At 54.7% G+C, this 20093-nt stretch overlaps 1 protein-coding gene across 1 annotated transcript; it reads left to right on the top strand.

Annotated features, from left to right (window-relative positions):
* Window positions 1-3010: 3010 nt before the first annotated feature.
* SYNGR3 (synaptogyrin 3) lies at window positions 3011-19354 on the top strand. Its single transcript, XM_034065171.1, has 4 exons — window positions 3011-3155; window positions 12259-12499; window positions 14811-14953; window positions 16979-19354. The coding sequence occupies exons 1-4, from the start codon at window positions 3057-3059 to the stop codon at window positions 17186-17188; spliced, it is 693 nt and encodes a 230-aa protein (XP_033921062.1). The 5' UTR covers window positions 3011-3056; the 3' UTR covers window positions 17189-19354.
* The last annotated feature ends 739 nt before the right edge of the window (window positions 19355-20093 follow it).

The following is a 20093-nucleotide window of genomic DNA, read 5'->3' as shown; positions in this document are numbered from 1 at the left end:
TGTGTGCTGCTCTCTTTGCTCCCTGTCACTGAAATCCAGGGGGGATGGCAAATGCAGGCAGAACTTGTGCAAATGTTCTGGAAAGTGCCATTTCCAAACACTGTTCTTTCCCCCCCATTTGATGGGGAAAACGTTCAGGTTGTAATATCCTTTCCTATTATTGGCTGGCTCTGTGTATCTGTTGGCTTATTTGCAGCAAGAGGAAGTGAAACAGAACTACAGTTTGTGTGGAGGCTTGAGATAGCTGCTGTGCTTTATCTGCACTGTGGCAGGGGAGGAGAGCTCACACGACATGAGAAGTGGTGGTGGAAGTGGTGCTGCACACAGCGAAGTTAGAGCTGGACCTCGAAAGAGGATGAGTTTGGAAGGGGGGATTTCAGTGGGGATCTTGCCTGGTGCGTCAGGGCCATGCCCTGAAGTGTATAAACCAGATCTGTCTATGGAAATGGATGTGATTGGTTCTATGGGAGCATCTAAAAGGTTGAGGTGATGTCTTGGTCCCTCATGGTTTGCACTGTTTGAAATAGGCTTGTTCCAGTCAGGACAGAGGAGCTGGACAAGACATTTCAGAGAGGGGCAGGATTGAAGTGTCTTTCCCAACGTCATCAGGAAACCAAGAGCAGGCCCCAGAGGTCTCTGTGTGGTGGTCCGGGGAGCACACCAGTCTCCTGCTATGTCCTAACACAGCTTTCCTAATGCCAGTAGTTTTCCAAGGATCTATCCATATATGTGAGCTGCTGATGTTGCACAAACCCAGCTGGGATGTGTGGGGTGGTAACGAGTGTGTAGGAAACCCATTCTGGGGTGTGCTGAGCCCAGCACAGACAGGGCAACCTCACCATCACATCCAGCTCTGGGCTCATGGGTGCAGGATGACGTGTTCTCAAAGCAGCAAAGGGATTTTTGAGGACACTGGAACAGCTGCTTCTAAACTGCTGAACCTCTATAAAGACCTCACCTATGGTAATCCCTTCAAGTTAATGCAGTCTTTGTGCTTAACCTACCATGGGCTGGTGATGCTCGGATTCTGGGATGCAATCCTTGGCCAGCCTCATGAGACACCTTGCCAGAAGAACACAGGAGGGACCAAACTGGCCTTCTCTTGGTGGCCATTTCTCATTTGCATTGTACACTGTGATTGCTGTTGGGCTGGTGACATTGAGGAATGAAAGGCTGAATTCTGCTTTTCCTGCTGAGAGTCAGAAATAGATGTGGAGATGATGACTCACCTGTAATTGAGAGAAACTGAATGGCATCATCATGAGCCTGAACAGTTAAACCCTGACTCCACCTGCCAGAAAGAACAGGCTGACAGAGCTCTGAAGGCCAAAAGGAGCTGCAGACAGGGCCCACACATGGGAATCCTTCACTTTGTTGGTGTTTTGCATGTGAGGGGCTTAACACGCCTGTTACACACGTGTCCCGTGTGATGTGGCAGCAGCACTGATCCCTGCATGAAGGGATAGGGATGTATGGATGGAGCAGAGCTGTAATAGAGCCACAAGAAGCCCCCAGCCCCAAGGCCTGTGCTGTGCATGCGTATTCCTCCCTGTGCCTTTCCCTGCAGTTCCCGGCCGGAGCAGAGATGATGTCAGAGTTGTCATGGCATCGGTATCTATGGAACCGGGATCATCATCACGGTGCTACGAAAACCTCACTGAGGAGCTGGTCCTGGAGCCGCGGGGGGGAACTCCCTTTGCTGTAATTGAGGGTTTCCCTCTGTAAGATTCCTCTCTTTTACCTCCTTCCTACTGGAAGAGGTGGGGATGGGGCTCGGCCTCCTCCCATTCCAGGACATGGGTGCCTCCTTTCCTGCATGGGGAAAGCAAAACCTTCAGCCCCACCACTTCACTTCCCTTTTCTTGCACCACTTAATGGTTATGTAGCAGTGTGCCTTGCAGTGGGGCAGCCACCAAACCTCTTCCTCTGCCGGGCAACAGGCTGCTCTCATCCAAGGGCAAGCTCCTGGTGGAGCATCCTGCTCCTGCTGTGGGGCAGGAAGCCCTGCCTCCATTGAGGGCCTGCTGTGACCCATAGAAGAGGTGACAACAGCCCTTTCTGCTGCTGTGATGGGAGCAGGAGTGAGCCAAGCAGTTTGGTGACCTCCCTGTGCTCCAGTCTATGGCATCTCCCTGTAGCCAGGTCCTTGCCATCACACAGTGATGCTGGCAACACCCCCCAAGCCCCAGCCATAGCATGCTGTCCCCAGAAGCAGCATGGTGACTATGTCCATAGGATGGTTATCCTTGGGATAACACTGTGATTCTGCCCGTGGTGAGGTGTCCTGGCTGTACCGTGCTGTCCCCAGACACAACACGGTGCCCACGGCAGCAGCACGGCGGTACCCAGAGTTGTGCTGTGGTACCCAGGGCCGTGCTGTGGTACCCAGGGTTGTGCTGTGGTACCCAGGGCTGTGCTGTGGTACCCAGGGTTGTGCTGTGGTACCCAGGGCTGTGCTGTGGTACCCAGGGTTGTGCTGTGGTACCCAGGGCTGTGCTGTGGTACCCAGGGTTGTGCTGTGGTACCCGTGGCCGTGCTGTGGTACCCAGGGTTGTGCTGTGGTACCCAGGGTTGTGCTGTGGTACCCAGGGTTGTGCTGTGGTACCCAGGGCAGTGCTGTGGTACCCATGGCCGTGCTGTGGTACCCAGGGCTGTGCTGTGGTACCCAGGGTTGTGCTGTGGTACCCGTGGCCGTGCTGTGGTACCCAGGGTTGTGCTGTGGTACCCAGGGCCGTGCTGTGGTACCCAGAGCCATGCTGTGGTACCCAGGGCTGTGCTGTGGTACCCAGAGCCATGCTGTGGTACCCAGGGCTGTGCTGTGGTACCCAGGGTTGTGCTGTGGTACCCGGACCCGTGCTATGGTACCCAGGCCCGCAGCTCGGGTGCGCGCACCTGCCGTTCCCCCCCCCCCCGCCGGTGGGTGGTTCCTCCCGCTGCCCGCACGCGGCGCTGCGGACGAGCCCACGCTGTAGACGCGCGGGGGGGGCGTGGGGGGAGCCGGGCAGGCGCGCGGCCGGCGCGGGGCGCGCTCGGAGCGGAGCGGGCGGCGGGGGAAGATGGAAGGAGCCTCCTTCGGAGCGGGCCGGGCGGGGGGAGCCATCGACCCCGTGGATTTCCTGAAGCAGCCGCAGACCATCCTCCGGGTGACCACCTGGGTGAGGCACAACCGGGATCCCGGCCGGGGAACGGGGCACCGGGCGTCGGGCAGTGCACACTGCAGCGTGCGGTGGGCAGTGCTCCGGTGATGGGATGTGCGGTACCCATTGCAGTGCACGGTACCCGTTGCAGTGCTCGGTGCCCATTGCAGTGCTCGGTGCCCGTTGCAGTGTGCGGTGCCCGTTGCAGTGCTCGGTGCAGTGCACGGTGCCCGTGCCGTATACGGGGCGCAGGTACCGTGCGGTGATGCTGCAGCCGTGCCGGGTGGTGCCGATGAGGGGCTCCCGGGGGTGTTTGCCCCGAGTTTCCTTGGGCAGGGTGCGGAGGGTGGATGTGGATGTGTCCCTGGTGCTTGAGGAAGGAGACAGCGGATGAGCTCTAAACGGGCAGGCAGAGGACATTTTCCTTCCGTGCTCTGTGCATATGACAGAGGAGATCCGGGAGCCAGCCCTGCCCCTGTTCTTCCATAGGAATGTCATCTTTCTGGGGCTCTTTCCCACCCGAGTTCCTCCCGTGGAGCAGGAGGTTGGAATATGCTGTGCGGCAGCTCAGGAAAGGCTTTGCTCGCTGATGGTCCGTGAATAAGCAGCACACTGATGCTCGCTGGGGCTGTGGTGCCCGAGGGGAAGGACAGGCACTGATTCCTCTCCCCAGCCTGGCGTTTACCTGCTAGGATTTTCAGGCATGCATGATTCCAGGGGTCGGCAATGCCGGGCCCTTCCCAAAACACCCCAGTGCAAAGGGTCTAACTGGTGCTCCCAGTAGCCAGCTCCTGGCTCCAGTGCGTGGTTGGAGGCTGTGGGTGAGCCAAGCTGGGCCTGGGGGGCTCATCCTCACCCATGTCACATCCCTGCTGTGCACGGAGGCCCTCAGTGACCACACTGGCTCTGTGTCACCCTCAGCAGTGCCCCATGGAGGCAGGGAGGGAAGGAAAGGTGTGGGAGAAGGTGCTGCCCACCCAGCTCCCTCCTTCACACTGCCCCAGCGGGTGCGTTTGGGGTGCCCGGATGAGGCCCTGTGCAGCACAGCATGGGAGCATGTGCTTGTCTTTAAGCACGTGAGCAATTCCAGCTGCAATCACATGCTTATGGTTAAACCACATACTGGAATCTTTAGTTGGATGGGGGCCATTGTGGGCTTTGAGACAGCCCCCAGCCCCTTCACTGGAGAACAGAAGGTGTGGATGTGGAGCATCCCGGTTGGGCTGGATGGGGTGTTCTGGGTAGGGTTTGGGCACCTGGCAGCAGTTGTTTCCTAGAAGAATGGTCTCAGTCCAGGAAACCTGGTCTAGATCCACATGGATGCTCCTCGATCCCCCTCGTGTGACAAACTGTTGGCAGTGGTGCTGGTTTGGGGTACAGTTAGATAAACTGTTGGCCTGTTGATGGTGAGTTAGGCCTTCCATAAGGAGCTCATCCTCCTTGTACAGAAGGGGATCTGCACTGCTGGGAAGCAGGAACAGAATATGGAACACAGAGATAACAATTCCAGCTTAGCAAACAGCCATGCATACATTTGCTGGCTGATTTACTCAATGGGAGAGTCACTTGATTCATGGTTCTGTGCTCACCAGAGAGCTTACAGCTATAGAAACACATCAGCTTAACCCCAAGCAAGTGCAGGGCTCACTGATGTGGACAAGTGTGGGATGAGCGCTGTGCTGGCCCCAAACAGAGATGTTTGCAGTATTTGGAGTTGGCTCTGAAGTCACTGAGCTCCAAGGGAGCGTTTCCACTGTTTTCAGAGGGGATCAGGCTCTGGAAGCTCACATTAAAAGCCCTTAGAGCTGCTTTTCCCAGGTCTCCCATTTGCTGGCAGATCTGTTGAGGACCCGTCTTCATCACTGCTCCAGCTTGGGGTTCAGAGCCCTGCTTGGCCTTCACTTGGCTGCTGCAGTCCAGTTACCTCTGCCTCAAACCAGCTCCCAGTGTGGGCAGGGCCTGCAGCTGGGGCAGAGGTGGGATTGGAGGGGAGAGGTGAGGATGTGGCAAGTGGCAGTGTCTGCTCCTTATCACACCATGGAGCAAAGTCCCCCTGGGATGCTCCCTCATGCACAAAGCAAACAGAGACCTTCAGGTCCCTGCCTGCTGTCACAGGGGAGATGGGCTCCCCATGCCTGCACGTGGCAGAAGAGCCACAGCCCTGGGTGGTTGTTCACATAGCCCTTGACTGAGGCTCTGAGGGTGACTGAGCTTAGGTGTTGGACTGGGTTCTATTCATGTGGGTTTCCTTCCTGTGCTCATCTGTTTAAAGGTGTCTAACCTGTGCAGTTGGATCAGACCTCACAAACATAACCAGGCTGTGCAGAGGACATCAGTGTTCCTTTGGTGAGAAAAGGATGGAGCAGAGATGACCTGGTTTGGATGGGAGGACACCAGGACAAAGGTGGTGAACCACCACGAGGCTTTGGGGCCAGCCTCACCCACCTGATGTGAGCCACTCTGTGCCAATCCGGCCCTTGGCTATTGCTGGGGTTTCACAATGTGCCACCACCAAAGGGGGGGTCAGCTCCGTTTTGTGTCTCTGGAAGGTGTTTGGGGGCCCTGGGCTCAGTCTTTATGCTGGCAAACATCTAAGAGACTGGCAGGTGAATGGTGACTTCAGTGTGGAAGTCCCCAAATGTAAGTGATGGCAAGAGGGGATTCCTGATTCAAGCACACTACAGAGTAATTCAGAGTATCTGCAGGGAAAACAGCCCTCCTGGCTTGAGCTGTAAAACCAAAAGCTGGAAAGAACCATGTAACAGTTCCTCATTCATCTCTTCCGCCTCCCTCTGATGCTGTTTGTCAGATGAAGATGTGCTCACTTGTGGTTTCCCTTGAGACATTTTTTGCACAACAAAACAACCCGGCTATTCAGGAAGGATGCCCACAGGATCATGAGTTCCCTTCTCCGGGGCTACCAGGGCCAGTTGGCCTTTCAAGTGGCCACACAGCTTGGCAGGGGCATTGTTCATTTAACATCGGGTTAGGTTTGACTTTCAAAAGCAGTTCTGGAAGATATTCCAGCAGAGTAAATGCTTGTAGTCATTCCTGTAGGAGCAACAGCACAAGCATGGTGCGTGGTCCCATCCATGCAGCCACACTCACCCATCTGCTTCCTCCATGGAGCTCAGCAGGAGATCAGGTCCTGATTTTGTAATCATAGAATCCCAGACTGGTTTGGGTTGAAGGGACCTTAAAGCTCCTCCAGCTCCAACCCCTGCCATGGGCAGGGACCCCTTCCACTGGAGCAGCTGCTCCAAGCCCCTGTGTCCAACCTGGCCTTGAGCACTGCCAGGGATGGGGCAGCCACAGCTTCTCTGGGCACCCTGTGCCAGAGCCTCAGCACCCTCACAGGGAACAGCTTCTGCCCCAGAGCTCAGCTCAGTCTCCCCTCTCTTGGGCAGGTTCAAGCCATTCCCCTTGGCCTGTCCCTTGTCCCAAGCCCCTCTCCAGCTTTCCTGTACCCCACCCTACAGTGCAAACCCTTAAGTATTTTCCTTAAAGCCTGACCCATCTGCTCCCTTCTCCTGCTTCTTAAAGGTGAATAAATCTGCGCTCCATCCCCTGGATCACTGAGCTTTTCCTCTGCAGTGTTTTATCGCACTGGACCCAATGTTTTGTTTGGGTTTCCCTTGCAGCAGTCTGATGCTTTCAAGAGCAAACCCTTTATTAGGGGCCTGGACTCGAGCAGCCAGATCTGATTACTTGGCAGAGGCCTGGCAGCACAGAGACAGTCCCTGTAGCCTCTGATGTGCAGCAGGAAACTTCATGACCAGAGGTTACTTGGGCTGAGGTCCAGCTCAGTCTTTATGTGCTCAGCTCTGCACTGATATCGGTCTCAGTCCATATTGCAGCAGAGTGTTGTCTGTGCTTTGCTCAGTTGTGCCTTTGGTAAGGGATGTGCTGGGTGGTGATCTGATGTATTAGGAATAGGTGGTGGCTCTTGGAAGAGGGGAGTGTGTTCTTTCCATCCTGGAGCAGGCTTGTTTTGTTTCTCCAGAGGGATGGAGAAGGCAGTTTGTGTGCTGTGTGTATCTGGTTTTATCCAGAGAAGAACATGGCTCCAGGATTGGAACCAGATGATCTTTAAGGTCCCTTCCAACCCAAAGCACTGTCAGTACCCTGCACCCTCAGGACAGAGCACTTCTGAGCACTGGTTTGAGGTGCTGGGGGGCAAGCATTTGGGTTTGCAGGGCTACAACAAGCAGCTCTTGTGCAGGGCTGGAGTTGGAGCCTGGAAAGCTCTCCTGCTGGAGCAGACATCCATGGGAAATGCAAGGTGGGAGCCTGGTGCGCATGGGTGCTCTTGTCACATCAGAAGTAATTCAGTAAAGCTCAACCATGTGGTCATCAATGTGCACCCTTTCCCTGCTGATGGGCCTGGTAGACATCCATAAACCTATTCCAGCCAGCACCATACCCCCTTTGTGTGCCAGAAACCACAGCAGGTCTTTGCCTTGTGGTCGCATCCATAACCCTGGTGGGTGATGTGGCAGCGCTCAGAGGAGTTCTTTCGTCTTCACAGCCTCCATTAAATCATGCAGATCTGTGCTGGAAACGGCCCCATGACTGACAACTGTAGAGAGGAACTGGAGAGGGAGCCAGGACCTGGTTCCACTGGGATCTGAGCTGGGTGGGTGTTGAAGACAGCTGGTCCTTTGCCAAGGGTCTAACTCATCCCTGAGCACAAGGTATCTATGTGACTTGAGACAAGGGCTTAACTGGGGTATAACCCCTAAGGAAACATTTAGTGCCTGGCAGGATTTGACCTTCATTCCCTTCTCCTTTGGTAGCACAGCCTTCACTTGCTGGTGGTGGTTGGAGGAGGGCTGGGTGCTGAGCAGGGTTATCTGTCTCCCTGATGCTCTCATTACAGTGGTGAAGGATGCTACCAGCACCATTGAGTGTAAGCTCCAGCAGAGGAAATTGCCTGTGGATTATTTTCTTCATGCATTACATTTCCTTGCTGTTGACGTTAATGGTTGCTTGGGTGTGTAATCAAAGCTTCGCAGTCTCCTACATCCCCACACCTTCTGGTAATGCTTTTTATAGGTCCCAAATCCAAGTGCAGTGCATCAGCCCTGGAAACATCTCACCTTAAAATGGCTGACTGTTCACACAGTGAGGCTTTCAGCTCTTTGTTCTCCTTGTGATGGCTCTGCTCAGAAGCACGAGGTTTCCTGAGGCACATTTTAGGTGCTGGGCTGTAGGAGGCTGAAAGCAATGGGGATGAACAACGTCAATGTGCTGGGGTGCGGGCGGCTCGAGCCCCAGGAGAGAACACAGCTCTGTAAGGTACAAATACAGCAGTGAGCCAGGCAGCCAGGCCAGCACCTTCCAGACAGCAGGAATCTGGTGCAGAGAAGGCAGATGCAGGTCTCCCAGCTTTATGTGCACCTAAAATGGTGTTTCCATCACGGGGCACATGGGCATCCTCAGCACCCTGGGTTCTTCTGGTGGGAGCTGTGGGTCCAGAAGCTGTGGCCACACAAGGAACCTGCCCTCTCAAGCTCTCCTTTCCCTATTTTAGGGGGAAAAGGATGAGGTTTCACTGTCTCCCATTGCAGGGCTGCCTCTGTGCTGCTGAGAGCCTGCCCAGCACCTCCAGCACAGTCCCTATGGGACATCCACCAACACAGGACACCTGGCACTGGATCACAGCCGTTGTCAGGGAGGACAAAGTGAGAGGTCTTGCCTAAAATAGGGTGATGGGGGAAATGGGAGGTGGGCAGCAAGCAAGGAAAGAGGGCGAGATGTTCTTGTGTGGGTGAGGTACAGTCTGAATGGAAGAGATGGGAGAAAACTCTCCCCCTTCCCATCCTTCCTCGCAGGTAAATGCAAAGAGGAGCACTCATGGTCTGTGCCACTGGAGCTGCTGGGGCTTTGACACTGGGGAGAGCAGGATGTGACCATCCCGCACACCAGGCTGAGACCCTGAGCTGCAAGTGGGTTGGTGTGGAAGCTGTGGCAGGACATGCAGTTTCATAGTGGGGTGCCTGCAGGTCCTCCATGTTTGCAGCAGTCCACCCAGCAAGAGGACAGTTTGTTACTGGTTGTGTTGGGTTGTTCAGCTGGAAACTCCTTTGCAAAGCCTGTGGGATATGGAGCACCCCATGGGCAGGGTGGGCAGGCTTGGGATGGATGCAGCAGCTCACACAGCAGATGCCCCTGTGCTGTGTGTACCCGCGACCTTGGCACTGGGTCCATGCCTGGTCATGGGGACTGCAGCTGTGGGGACAAGCAGGAGGGGATAGAGGAGCATCTCTGGAGAGCAGGATCTCTGCATCCTTGCTCTCCCATGAGATCACTGGCAGGGGTAAATCTGACCTTGGATTTTCCCTTTCAGGCCCCTGATGTGCTGCTGATGTTGGGCTTGAGCGAGTGTGGTTTGCAGAAGTGGGTGGAAAAGGGTATTTGTTTTGCATGAACTTTAAATTACGACATGGGTTTTACTTCCCCCCCTCCTACCCCCATTTTCTCAAAGCAGATTTATTCCTCTGTACTTAGAAGGACACCTCCAAATCTGTTCTCATTAAAATGTTTCACCAGCACCGGTTGGGGTTTGTATTGAAGGAAAGCTGTAACATTTCAATCAGGAGAGAAAGGATGCACAAAGACTTGTTTGCACTGCAAAGCATGTTTTGACAGGAAGGTTTCAGCCAGCACTGATGTTTTGCATCACGTTGATAGATTTGCATCTATCAAATGCACACTTGCAATTCGCTGCTATTTCGGCCTCCGGAGAAGAAGCTGCATGTCCCTTGTTGCCTGCATCCGGTTGAGGGGGTGTCCTGGGGGGTGGCTCAGGTCACTGGGCAGCAAGGAGGATGCTTTGCTTTGCAAAACCCTCTGGAGCTGGAAGTTAAGAGGTGAAGCATCCTATTTTATCCCATTTCTGGTTGGACACAGGGGCTTGGAGCAGCTGCTCCAGTGGAAGGGGTCCCTGCCCATGGCAGGGGTTGGAGCTGGAGGAGCTTTAAGGTCCTTTCAATCCAAACCATTCCATGGTTCTGTGCTTCTATGACTGAGTAAAACACTTAATGTGCACTCCCAGAAGCTGAGCACAAGTTCTCTGGCCTGCCAGAGAAATAATCCCATGGAATCAGAGGTTCTCAATTATTCATGTTTTCCAGAATCACATTATTTCTTCCAGGGCCTGTTTTATAAATGCTGCTGCTATTTCTGATGGTAAATAACAATTTTGCATTATTTATGAACAGATTTTTACAACTGCTGATATTACAGCTGCTGCCAAAGCCCTGGGAAAATGATTATTACTGTTTGTTGTTGTTCCTCCTTACAATGCAAGCCTCTTGTTGGGAGCACGATGAGGATGATGTGCCCGTCGTGGTGTGACAGCCGAGTGCTCCCTCAGTGCAGTGCAATGGAAGTGGGTGACTCAGGTTGTCATCAGGCTCATGGCTGCTGCTTGGAGCTGAGATGAGGTGGGGATGGATGGGAACAGGACCTGGGTCATGGTTAAATCCCAAGAGGAGGAAGGTCTGGTTATCTCCTTGTCCTGGTTATCTCCATGGGACATACATACTTTCTATCTCTATTAGTGGTCCAGATGAAATCAAAGGTTGCACCTGGATTTTGCAGATGCACATTTGGAATCCCACATTTCTAGGGGGGAAGTCTCCCTTGTAGATCCATCTGTTTGTACTCCAGTTTGGAGGAGGCTCAATGGAGATGATCCGAGATGTATTTGTTAATGGGATGCTTGCACTTGGAAGTAACTTGAGGCAGGAGCAGCAATGAAAGGAGTTTGGAGGAGAGAAATCCCAATGAAATTCCTCAGGCAGGCAGGAGGAGCCATTTGGCATGTGCTTGGGAGTAAATATCCATCACCACATTACATTAAAGAGCTTTCTGAAGGGTTTGCTCATAGTGGCTTCTGCTAACACAGTGCTTCGAGGAGTATGGGGCTGCAGGAGGTGGCCCATGGCCAGGCATCAGCCACGAGGTGCAGGTGACTTTGCAAAGGCCTCCAGCTGCAGCCTCTCCTGCAGCTCTTCTGCCTCTGTCGCCTGTCTCGGTCTCATGCCCCTTCAGAAGATGCAGCAGGGTGTCCAGAGCCGGGGCTGTATCACACCCCAAACCCCATGCTCCCAGGTAAGCCACAGCAGCATCCTAGGGGAGCCTCTTATCTCCCTGCCTGCATACGAGGCCTCCAGCTGTGTCCTGCGGGTGTGCAGGGATGCAGGGAGCCAGTGCTGGCAGCGAGGGATGAGATCAGAGGTTCCCAGCTTGCAGGAGGGGGTCTGCAGCCTGGCTCCCTCCCTGCTCCCAGCACTGGGATCCAGCAGTGGTGCAGCTTTAATGGAGCAAATAGTGATGCAGCTGCTCCCGCAGCATCCGCTTGGTGCTGGGAGATAAGGGAATGACTTCAGCGTGCAGCACCAGGATTGGTATTCATTGAGGCAGCCAGCCGGCTCCTTCCTGCCTATGGGGATGTGAAGCACCTTCAGGTCCCAGCAATGGGACCACCAGCACCCCCCCCTGTCCCCTCTCAGGGCCAAAACCAGTCACTGGTTAATGGCTGCAGATGCTGCATCCTTCAACCCCTGCTGAGCCAGGTGAGAAACCACAGAATCATGGTTGGAAAGGACCTTTAGGATCATCAAGTCCAACCATTATTGCTCTGCCAGTCACAGGGCAGCCTGTCCCCTGCCCCACTGCACTGCTCCCATCTCCCCACACTGCCATGTCCTTGACCCTTCTCTGCCAGGCATCCCTGGACCAGGAGGGATAGGAGCTCAGTTACCCTCTGCTGTGCAGTGACACAAGGGGGTTTATGGAGCACAGCCTGACAGTGGAGAGCAGAGCCTTGGCCCATCTATTTTTTCCCTCCCCAGGCTCTCTGGGAACAGCATCTCTTAAAATACCCTGCAAAGGAAGCCACTGAAAGGCAGCCAGGCTCGCAGGGAAGGAGAAGACCTTGGTACCATCCCCAGCTCATTCATCAGGGCCACCAACCAGATGAGAGTCAGGATCTGTCTAACAAATGCCACGTTGCCATGGAGTCAAAGACAAGATTGAATCCAATTACGTTGCTGTTGGGAAACAGAGTTCCATGTAAGCGGCAGCGAGTTGTGTTTTCTCCTTCCTCCTGCAGATCTTCTCCATCGTGGTGTTTGGCTCCATCGTGAACGAGTGCTACGTGAACAGGGACAGCCAGACCCCCATTCTGCACTGCATCTTCAACGAGAATGAGAGTGCCTGCAGCTACGGCATCGCCGTTGGCATCATCGCCTTCTTCGGCTGCATCTTCTTCTTTGTGGTGGACCTCTACTTCCAGCAGATCAGCAGTGTGAAGGACCGCAAACGGGCTGTCCTGCTGGACCTCGGCTTTTCAGGTACCTCTGGCTTTGCTGGCTCCTCAAGGATGCTGCTGGCTCCATGTGGGGTTGTTGCTGTGTCCTGCAGCTCCATGCTTGAGTCCTCCCCTCCCATGGCACAGCACCATTCGTGTGCCTCTGACACGGAGAAGAGGGGTGGCAGATGGGCTGTCCCATCCAGCTGTGAGCTCGGGGTAGCAGTGGGGTGGCTTGGGGACAGTGGGGGTCCCACTCATCCATGTCATTTCTCCAGTTGGAGATGTTCCCTGAGCTGCTTTCAGTGAGGTTTGGTGGTCACAGCTCAGAGACCAGACAGGGCATCTTCCCCTGTCACATCCCTGTTTCTGGCTCAGGTAGATGTCGTTTCATGGGTTACATCTGCGTCTGTGTTCACTTTGTGTGTGTGTTTTGGAACAAAGCAGAAACACTGCATCCCACTGCAATCCTCACTGCCTCAGGGACCGTGGGGTGCAGGGGGTCCCAAAGGCTGGCACAGATCCTCTGTGCTGTCCTGAGCGCCTTGGCCAGGGGCTCATCCATGCAGGATGCCTTGAGCTGGGAGATCCATCCTCCTCTCTGCTGCTGGGGGAATCACCTGCCTGAGCTTGAGCTGATGTGCTCCGGTTCCAGGCTCTGGTGTTAGGAAAGCCTGAAGGTGATTTATCCAGCACAGGCGCTGCTGATGGCTCTCTGGCCCCAAATGAGAGCATCCGTCATTGCCTCCCAGTGCTCGCCTCTTGTTAAGGATGTTCTTTCCTTGCTGGAAAGCTCATTTCCACGGTGCTGGAGCACCAGCCTCTTGTTAGAGGATATTTACAGCCCCTTCCATGGGGCTCAGTGCCTGCAACCCTTTGATTCAGATGGAAGGGGAACATCACATCCATCCTGTGGCTGATGCTATGTGTCGTGGTGCGAGGATCCTGCCTTCCCCCTCCAAACAGCTCTTCTCTCCCTGCCAGACATGTGGGAACAGCACCGTGCTCAATCTCTGCCTTGTTCCTCTTTGGTGCTTGTCATGGATGCACATTTGCACTGGTGGACCAGTGGTGGGGGTGCAGAGAGCCCTGTACCTCACACTGGATGTGGATGCTCTCTTATATTGCACTATGGAACAACTGGCAAGATCAAGGGGAATAAAGGGAGCTTCTTTCCTGTCCTTGCAGTCAGACTGTGCTTTGCAACCGCCTGCCCCATGGACCGGTGGTGTGGCTGCTCATCCTGATGTGCTGAACATCCTTGGGAAGGTGCTGGGTTGCTCAGCATCCCAGTGCATGAACACCCAGAATCTTTGTGCCAGGGATGCTCAGGAAAGCTGGAGAGCCTTAAAACAGCATCACTGAAAGCTCCAGGTTGTGCTGCTCCTCTTCCCAGCGCTGGAAAACATCTCTGCTCCTTACACTTGTGTGCCTGTGCCTTGCTTCTTGACTTGCTTCCTGAGCTCCTTGGCATCAGGCAGTGCTGGAGGCTGTGATTGAATTAGGGGAGCTGCAGCCCTGTCTTGCTCAGCCAGATTGACTTCCAGTAAGGAGTCATCACCAGCGAGGTTTTGTGCAGTCCCACAGAGCCCAGGGATGCTGAGCACAGGAGGAGTCAGTGGAGGGCAGCAGGGATGAGCACAGCTCTGGCACATGAAGCCGTGTGTGTCCCTCAGCTCCATGGACAGCTCCACCACATCCCTGCCCCAGGGAGTACACACAATGAGCTGTGCTCTTGGGATGCACGGACATCCCAGGTCACTTTGATCCTGGGAGCAGGGCTTAATCCCAGCCTGTTCCTATTCCTGGGTGATGGTGACTTGCCTTTTTGAAGCTCTCCATCTGTGTCCTTGGACCAAAGCACAGCCCATCACAGAATGGCTCTAAACCCATCTCCTGCTGGTGCTGCTCCCAGGAGCGCAGGCTTCCTCCTGGGTGAGGTTTGCAGTATCCAGTGCAAAGTCTTTAAGGAACAGGGAATAGAGGGAACAGTGAGTTGACACACTGGGTAACACCTTGACACCAGTGAGCAGACTTGAGATCCCACAGGCTGAGAGGACCCCATGTCCACAGAGGCTGTGCTGTCCTGGCAGGGATCAGGGTGAGATGTAGGCAAGCTGAACCTCAGGCATGTAACACCCTGGGTGACCATCCAAGGCTCCTTCCATCCCTGTTTTGCCAGCAATTCCAAACCAGCCTCTTCTAAAGCAGCTCCTTTGGGCCACTGCAGGCCCAGGCACCCAGGATCACTGCTGCTGCTTGATGTCAAGGTGTTTGTGCATCAGCACACAGGGTCCTGGCAGCAGGGGAGGCACAGGGCAGGGACAGCACTGAGCACCTCTGTTCCCTTCCAGGTTTCTTGTCCTTCCTGTGGTTTGTAGCCTTCTGCTTCCTTGCAAACCAGTGGCAACGGACGACGATGAGCATAGGGGTTTCACAAGGAGCGGATGCTGCTCGGGCAGCCATCACCTTCTCCTTCTTCTCCATCATCGTCTGGGTGAGTTCACCTTCAGAGGAGGGGATAAACTAAACCTGCTCTGGGCTCAGGGCTGGAGGGGGAATGTGGGGCTTGCTTTGGAGAAGTGAATCCTGGTGGGCAGCATGGGGCTCTTCTGGGGAGCTCTGTGGCCCTGCAGATAGAGAGGGAACCTGTGGTTTGGTACCCGGGAAGAGCAGCTCAGTGCCCGCTCGCTGGGGAATTCCACACTTCCCCTTGTCCTGCAGTGGGTAAGTTGTGTTCCCATTGAAAACGTGTCAGCAGCCACGAGCTGCCCTCATTTCAGGGCCCTGGGAGCCACTTGGAAGTGAATGAGTCCCCAGGAGCAGATCACTGCAGTGAGCTGGTCTCATGGGATGGGAGTGGGATGTGGGGAGCTCTCGGCCCATCAGCTCACCCCCGGGTGCATGTGGAGAAGCAGGGATGGCCTCCATCCCTCTCCTCCAGCTGTTCATGGGCAGAGAGCACCCAAGATGTGCACCAGTCCCACATTGCCTTAAAGGAATTGGGGCAAAAGCCAGTCTGAGGCATTCCAGCTGCCAGCCTGGCTCCAGTTCCTCACCAGTTTAACTGCTCCCCACTGTTATTATCCAGCTAAATCCCTTTTAATCCCAGCTCCCCCACAGCTCTTTTCTAACGCTGCATTGCAGCCCCCAGGGACTGGGGAAGATGCTCTCCCCCATCCCATCAGCATCTGCTCCCAGCCCAGGGAGGCCACTGGGGATGCTGGTTCCCTGCTACCAGCATGGAAGATGTCTGGGATGTGTGGACCCAGCAGCTCCATTGGCACCATGTATAAAGCCAGGAGCAATTGGGATCAATAGGCAGCACCAGCCCCAGCAGGGCAGTGGGCTCTGGCAGTGTCTGAGTGGTGTTTTCCACCCCCTGAGCCCATCATTTATAAGCTAATTGAATTGTTAATGAACCCTCCTGAACTGGGATGAGTGTGGGGTGCTCACAGCTCTGCTGCTGCTTCTCCCACCCTTTGTGACCTCAATTCCAGCAACCTGGAAGAGGGTGAAGGAGTCTCGGCAGAACTGACCTATTTTGCTTTCCCTGCCCGCAGCAGATGGGGTTATTGGTGCCAGATCTGCACAGGCAGGGACTGGAGCACAGGCTGCAACCCCACACAGGGTTTGGAGGTCAATCTGTCACATAGAACTGGCTTCTTTAGCATTAAGGGTTGTGGTTTGGGCTTGGTTTAGCTCTTGGCTACAATGGAGCAAGGCCAGCAGTGAACTGGGATGCTCGGATATGCTGGGGGCTTTGCAGTAAGCTGGGAGATCACAGAATCATGGAATAGTTTGGGCTGGAAGGGACCTTCTGAAGGTCATCGAGTCCAAACCCCTGCAATGAACAGGGACGTCTTCAACTACATCAGGTTGCCCAGAACCACATCCAGCCTTAAGTGTCTCCAAGGAGGGTGCATCCACACCTCTCTGGGCAACCTGGGCCAGTGTTTTACCACCCTCAGTAAAGAACTTTCCCCTCTCATCCAGGCTCAATCTGCCTCTTTCAGTTTAAAACCATCCCCCCTCATTCTATTGCAACAGGCCCTGCTGAAAAGTCTTTCCCCATCTTTCTTATAGGCCCCTTTTAAGAACTGGAAGGCTGCAATAAGGTCTCCCCAGAATGTGTGGTCCTGTGGGATGCAGCATCCTTGGGAAGGGATGCAGGATCCTGGGGGATACAGGGTCCTGGGGGAAGCAGGGTCCAGGAGGATGCAGGATCCAGGATCCTGGAGGATGCAGGATCCTCAGGAATGCAGGGTCCAGAAGGATGCAGGGTCCAGAAGGATGCAGGATCCAGGAGGATGCAGGGTCCAGGAGGATGCAGGGTCCAGGAGGATGCAGGATCCTGGAGGATGCAGAGTCCGGGAGGATGCAGGGTCCAGGAGGATGCAGGGTCCAGGAGGATGCAGGGTCTGGAGGGAATGCAGGATCCTGGGAGGGAATGTGGGGTCCTGTGGGATGCAGGAGCCCGGTGGCCATGGGCTCCATCCCCCATACCCTCTGCCCTCTGCAGGTGGCGCTGGCGGTGAAGGCTCTGCAGCGGTACCGCCTGGGGACGGACATGTCGCTCTTTGCCACGGACCAGTTCGGCACCGAGCCCAGCGCTCCCTACCCCGGCTACCCCAGCGGCAGCGGCGTGGAGAGCACAGACACCTACCAGAGCCCCCCCTTCACCGAGACCTTAGACACCAACCCGAAAGGTTACCAAGTGCCAGCGTACTGAGGGGCGAGTCCTGCGGTGCCGTACCCTGAGCCGGTCGATTGCAAATGTATTCAGTCCCATTTCCTTCATGTGGCAAGTCAGTGCTGGGTTCCTTACTATTAGCTAGTTGTGCAGTGGATTCTGTACAGTGGTATTGGTTCTTGTCTTACCTGTCCAAGGGTTTTATAAAGCAGTGTTCCCTCTAAGTCAGAAGGAAGCAAGGAAGGAAGGAAGGAAGGTTGCTACCGCATCACCTCCACGTGGCCAACGATGAGGATATCTCTGCCTGAGGCTTGGCACTGGGCTGTGCCTGGGACACCTTCTCCTGTCCAACACAGTAACTGGAGAGCTGTCACTTGTCTTGTTCTTCCAGAGCTAACACAGCCTCTCATGGTGGTGAAGGGGGGCTCAGCTCCGTGCTGCTCCCCCTGCACAGCTCTCCTGTCCACGTTCCATGGCGAGTGCCCAGCCCACAAAGAGATGAGTGGTGTCTGTGTCCCTTTCATTTGTATATAGCTGCTGTACAAAATCACCTCCACCCAAGTGGTTCCCCCTTAGCTTAGGATGCCAGTGGCACGTGGCAGGTTGGGGTTATGGGGAGCGTCCCATTTGCTTCTGTGCTTCAACAGGGCTCTGCTTGAGGATGTCAAAAGCGACTGTTGGAAGCTGGAAACCAGCTCAGCAATAGGTTAGGAATAGGAATAGGCTTTGTCATAGGTTAGGAATAGGAATAGGCTTGTTAGGAATAGGCTTTTATCAGCAGCAAATAGCTGTGTGCTGCAGTTCTGCTTCTTCCCCGAGGGACTGGGACAGTTTGTAGCTGTACTAATGGCTTCTGGTTGGCAACAGAGCACTTAACTGTGCTCAGACCCAGAGCTGCCAGTACAAAGGCCTCAGCAGCTCAAGGCCCAGTGCAATCAGGAGCAGTCTTGAGCTTGGGTTTTTAGACTGGGAGCAGGCAGTTTGTCGTCAGCTGCAGCAGAAGCTCAGGTGGGAACGTTCCTTGTGCCCTTGTCTCCAGGAATGAGGAGTTCAGGAGAACTGGGAAGGCTTTAGAGGCTCTTGAAGTCCATTATGAGGGGACCCCGGGTTTGAAAGCAGTGGGAGAGGGAGTGAAAAGCTCCCAGGAAAGAGGGTCAGGTTTGGATTCAGCTGCGAAATTCCTGCCTATAGGTCCCTGTCAGCTCCTGCCTGCTCTCCCTGCTCCCTGCTGGCTGTTTGCCACTGAGGACTGAGCAGAGGAGCTGAGACTTGAATCCCAGCCCCATGCTTAGAGGAGGGCAGGAGTCGTGTGCTGCTTCCTGACCCGGTGACCGTCGGCCCCAGCTCTGCCTGCAGCAGGGTTTTGGTCATCATCAGCACAGCTCCTTTGTGCTGCATCCATTAACAACAGCGACTCCATCAGGAGGGATCATTTCCACTCTTCAGGCCGGGCTCAATGTGCATTTCCAGCCAGGCTGGTGCTGAGCTCCTGATGGCACCGGAGCCGCACTGGGGTTTTCCAGGCAGCATTTCCCAACCTGGATCCTCCCCCCACACTGCTGCAGCCTCCCCATGTGTGGTGGCATCAGGACCATGTGTCCTGCAGCGATCCCCACCATGGGCTTTGCACCCCCTTGGAGGCCCCAGAGCTGTTGGGGTGCATAGGGCAGAGGCAGGAGTGTGAGCAGGGGATGCTGCTCTATCAGAGCTGTCCCTTGCTTGGCTCATGCAAGGGGCAAGGAGGAGGTGACCAGTGCCAGATCCTTGCATGAAGCAGACCAGGGACACCCAAACCCCACTATTCTATAACCCTAAATATATTGGACCCCAAATATAAGGGGTCCATCTAAACCAGACCCTTTGGATGTTTCTAGAGTCAGATTGGCTGGGAGATAAAGAGAGGCAAGGGGGTTTAATCCAGGGTACAGCAGAACCGTAGCAATATTTTCCTTAGAGGGAACACTGACGTTTTAGCAGCACAACCAGTAACTTGTGTTAATATTTTAGCAACAATAGAATCAATTTAAGTGTTTAAATTGATTGTACGTGAGGTAATGTCTGTTCGGTACATTGTAGTTTTCTAACTATATACCTGTTCCAGAGTTTCCTTGTAACCGTAACCCACTAAAGCTCTGTCTGAGGGCAGGATGTGTCCTGCCCCCCTGGTGTACCCATGCTCAATATTACAAGCTCTGAATGTACGCACCGAGGCCTGCATTGCCTTTCTTTCCCCCCCTTCCCTGCTCCCATCCTCTGCCGGTGGGGACCAGAAGGGACACACCCCCCCCCTGTGAACGCTCTTGTGCCATCACTGACCTTGGGAGCAGCAGTGGGGACATGGGACGAGTCCATCAGGATGAGGTGTCTGCGGTCAGCAGCGATCACAGCTCCCCAAAGGCAGTGTTCAACCACCTCTAAGTGGCAGTGAGGACCTGGATGTGTTTTGCTGGCAGGAGGATGAGGAGGAGGAAGGGGTTTGAGCATCCAAGCGCAGCAGGAAGGCAGGATTACTCCTTGATTAAATGGGAGCTGGGAATAACCACATCAACAGGCACCTTGAGGAAGCTTAACCCTCCAGAACATCAGTCCCCATTGATGGAGAGGACAGCATCCCAGCCAGGTATATGGGAAGGATCAGGCTGCTCTGCAGGCAGCAGGTACAGGCAGGCAGCGCACAGCTGTTTTCCACCATCAGCCCATTGAGGCAGGACGGGACAAGCCATCATCACTGGTGCCATAGCACATCCCTTGCATGGAATCCTCCTTCCAGGTTCTCCATGAGTTCCCACAGCATCCACACCTGCCGTGCTGGGTGTTGCTGTCACCCATTGGCATGTTGTGACCTGTCAGGCAGACCAGTGTGCACAGGTACAGCCTGTGACCAGACACAACCTTACAGGTAGAGCTGTGATAACTGTGGTGCATTATCTGAGGTGCAAGTATG

Source organism: Melopsittacus undulatus, chromosome 8, assembly GCF_012275295.1.
Source record: "Melopsittacus undulatus isolate bMelUnd1 chromosome 8, bMelUnd1.mat.Z, whole genome shotgun sequence".
Classification (NCBI taxonomy): domain Eukaryota; kingdom Metazoa; phylum Chordata; class Aves; order Psittaciformes; family Psittaculidae; genus Melopsittacus; species Melopsittacus undulatus.
Note: the sequence above shows the minus strand (reverse complement) of the source record. Positions and strands in the feature narration are given on the sequence as shown.

Coding starts and splice junctions, on each gene's coding strand:
- SYNGR3 (XM_034065171.1), top strand. CDS start 3,057: ATGGAAGGAGCCTCCTTCGGAGCGGGCCGGGCGGGGGGAGCCATCGAC. Junction 12,500..14,810: donor GCTGGACCTCGGCTTTTCAG/GTACCTCTGGCT, acceptor GTTCCCTTCCAG/GTTTCTTGTCCTTCCTGTGG. Junction 14,954..16,978: donor TCTTCTCCATCATCGTCTGG/GTGAGTTCACCT, acceptor TGCCCTCTGCAG/GTGGCGCTGGCGGTGAAGGC.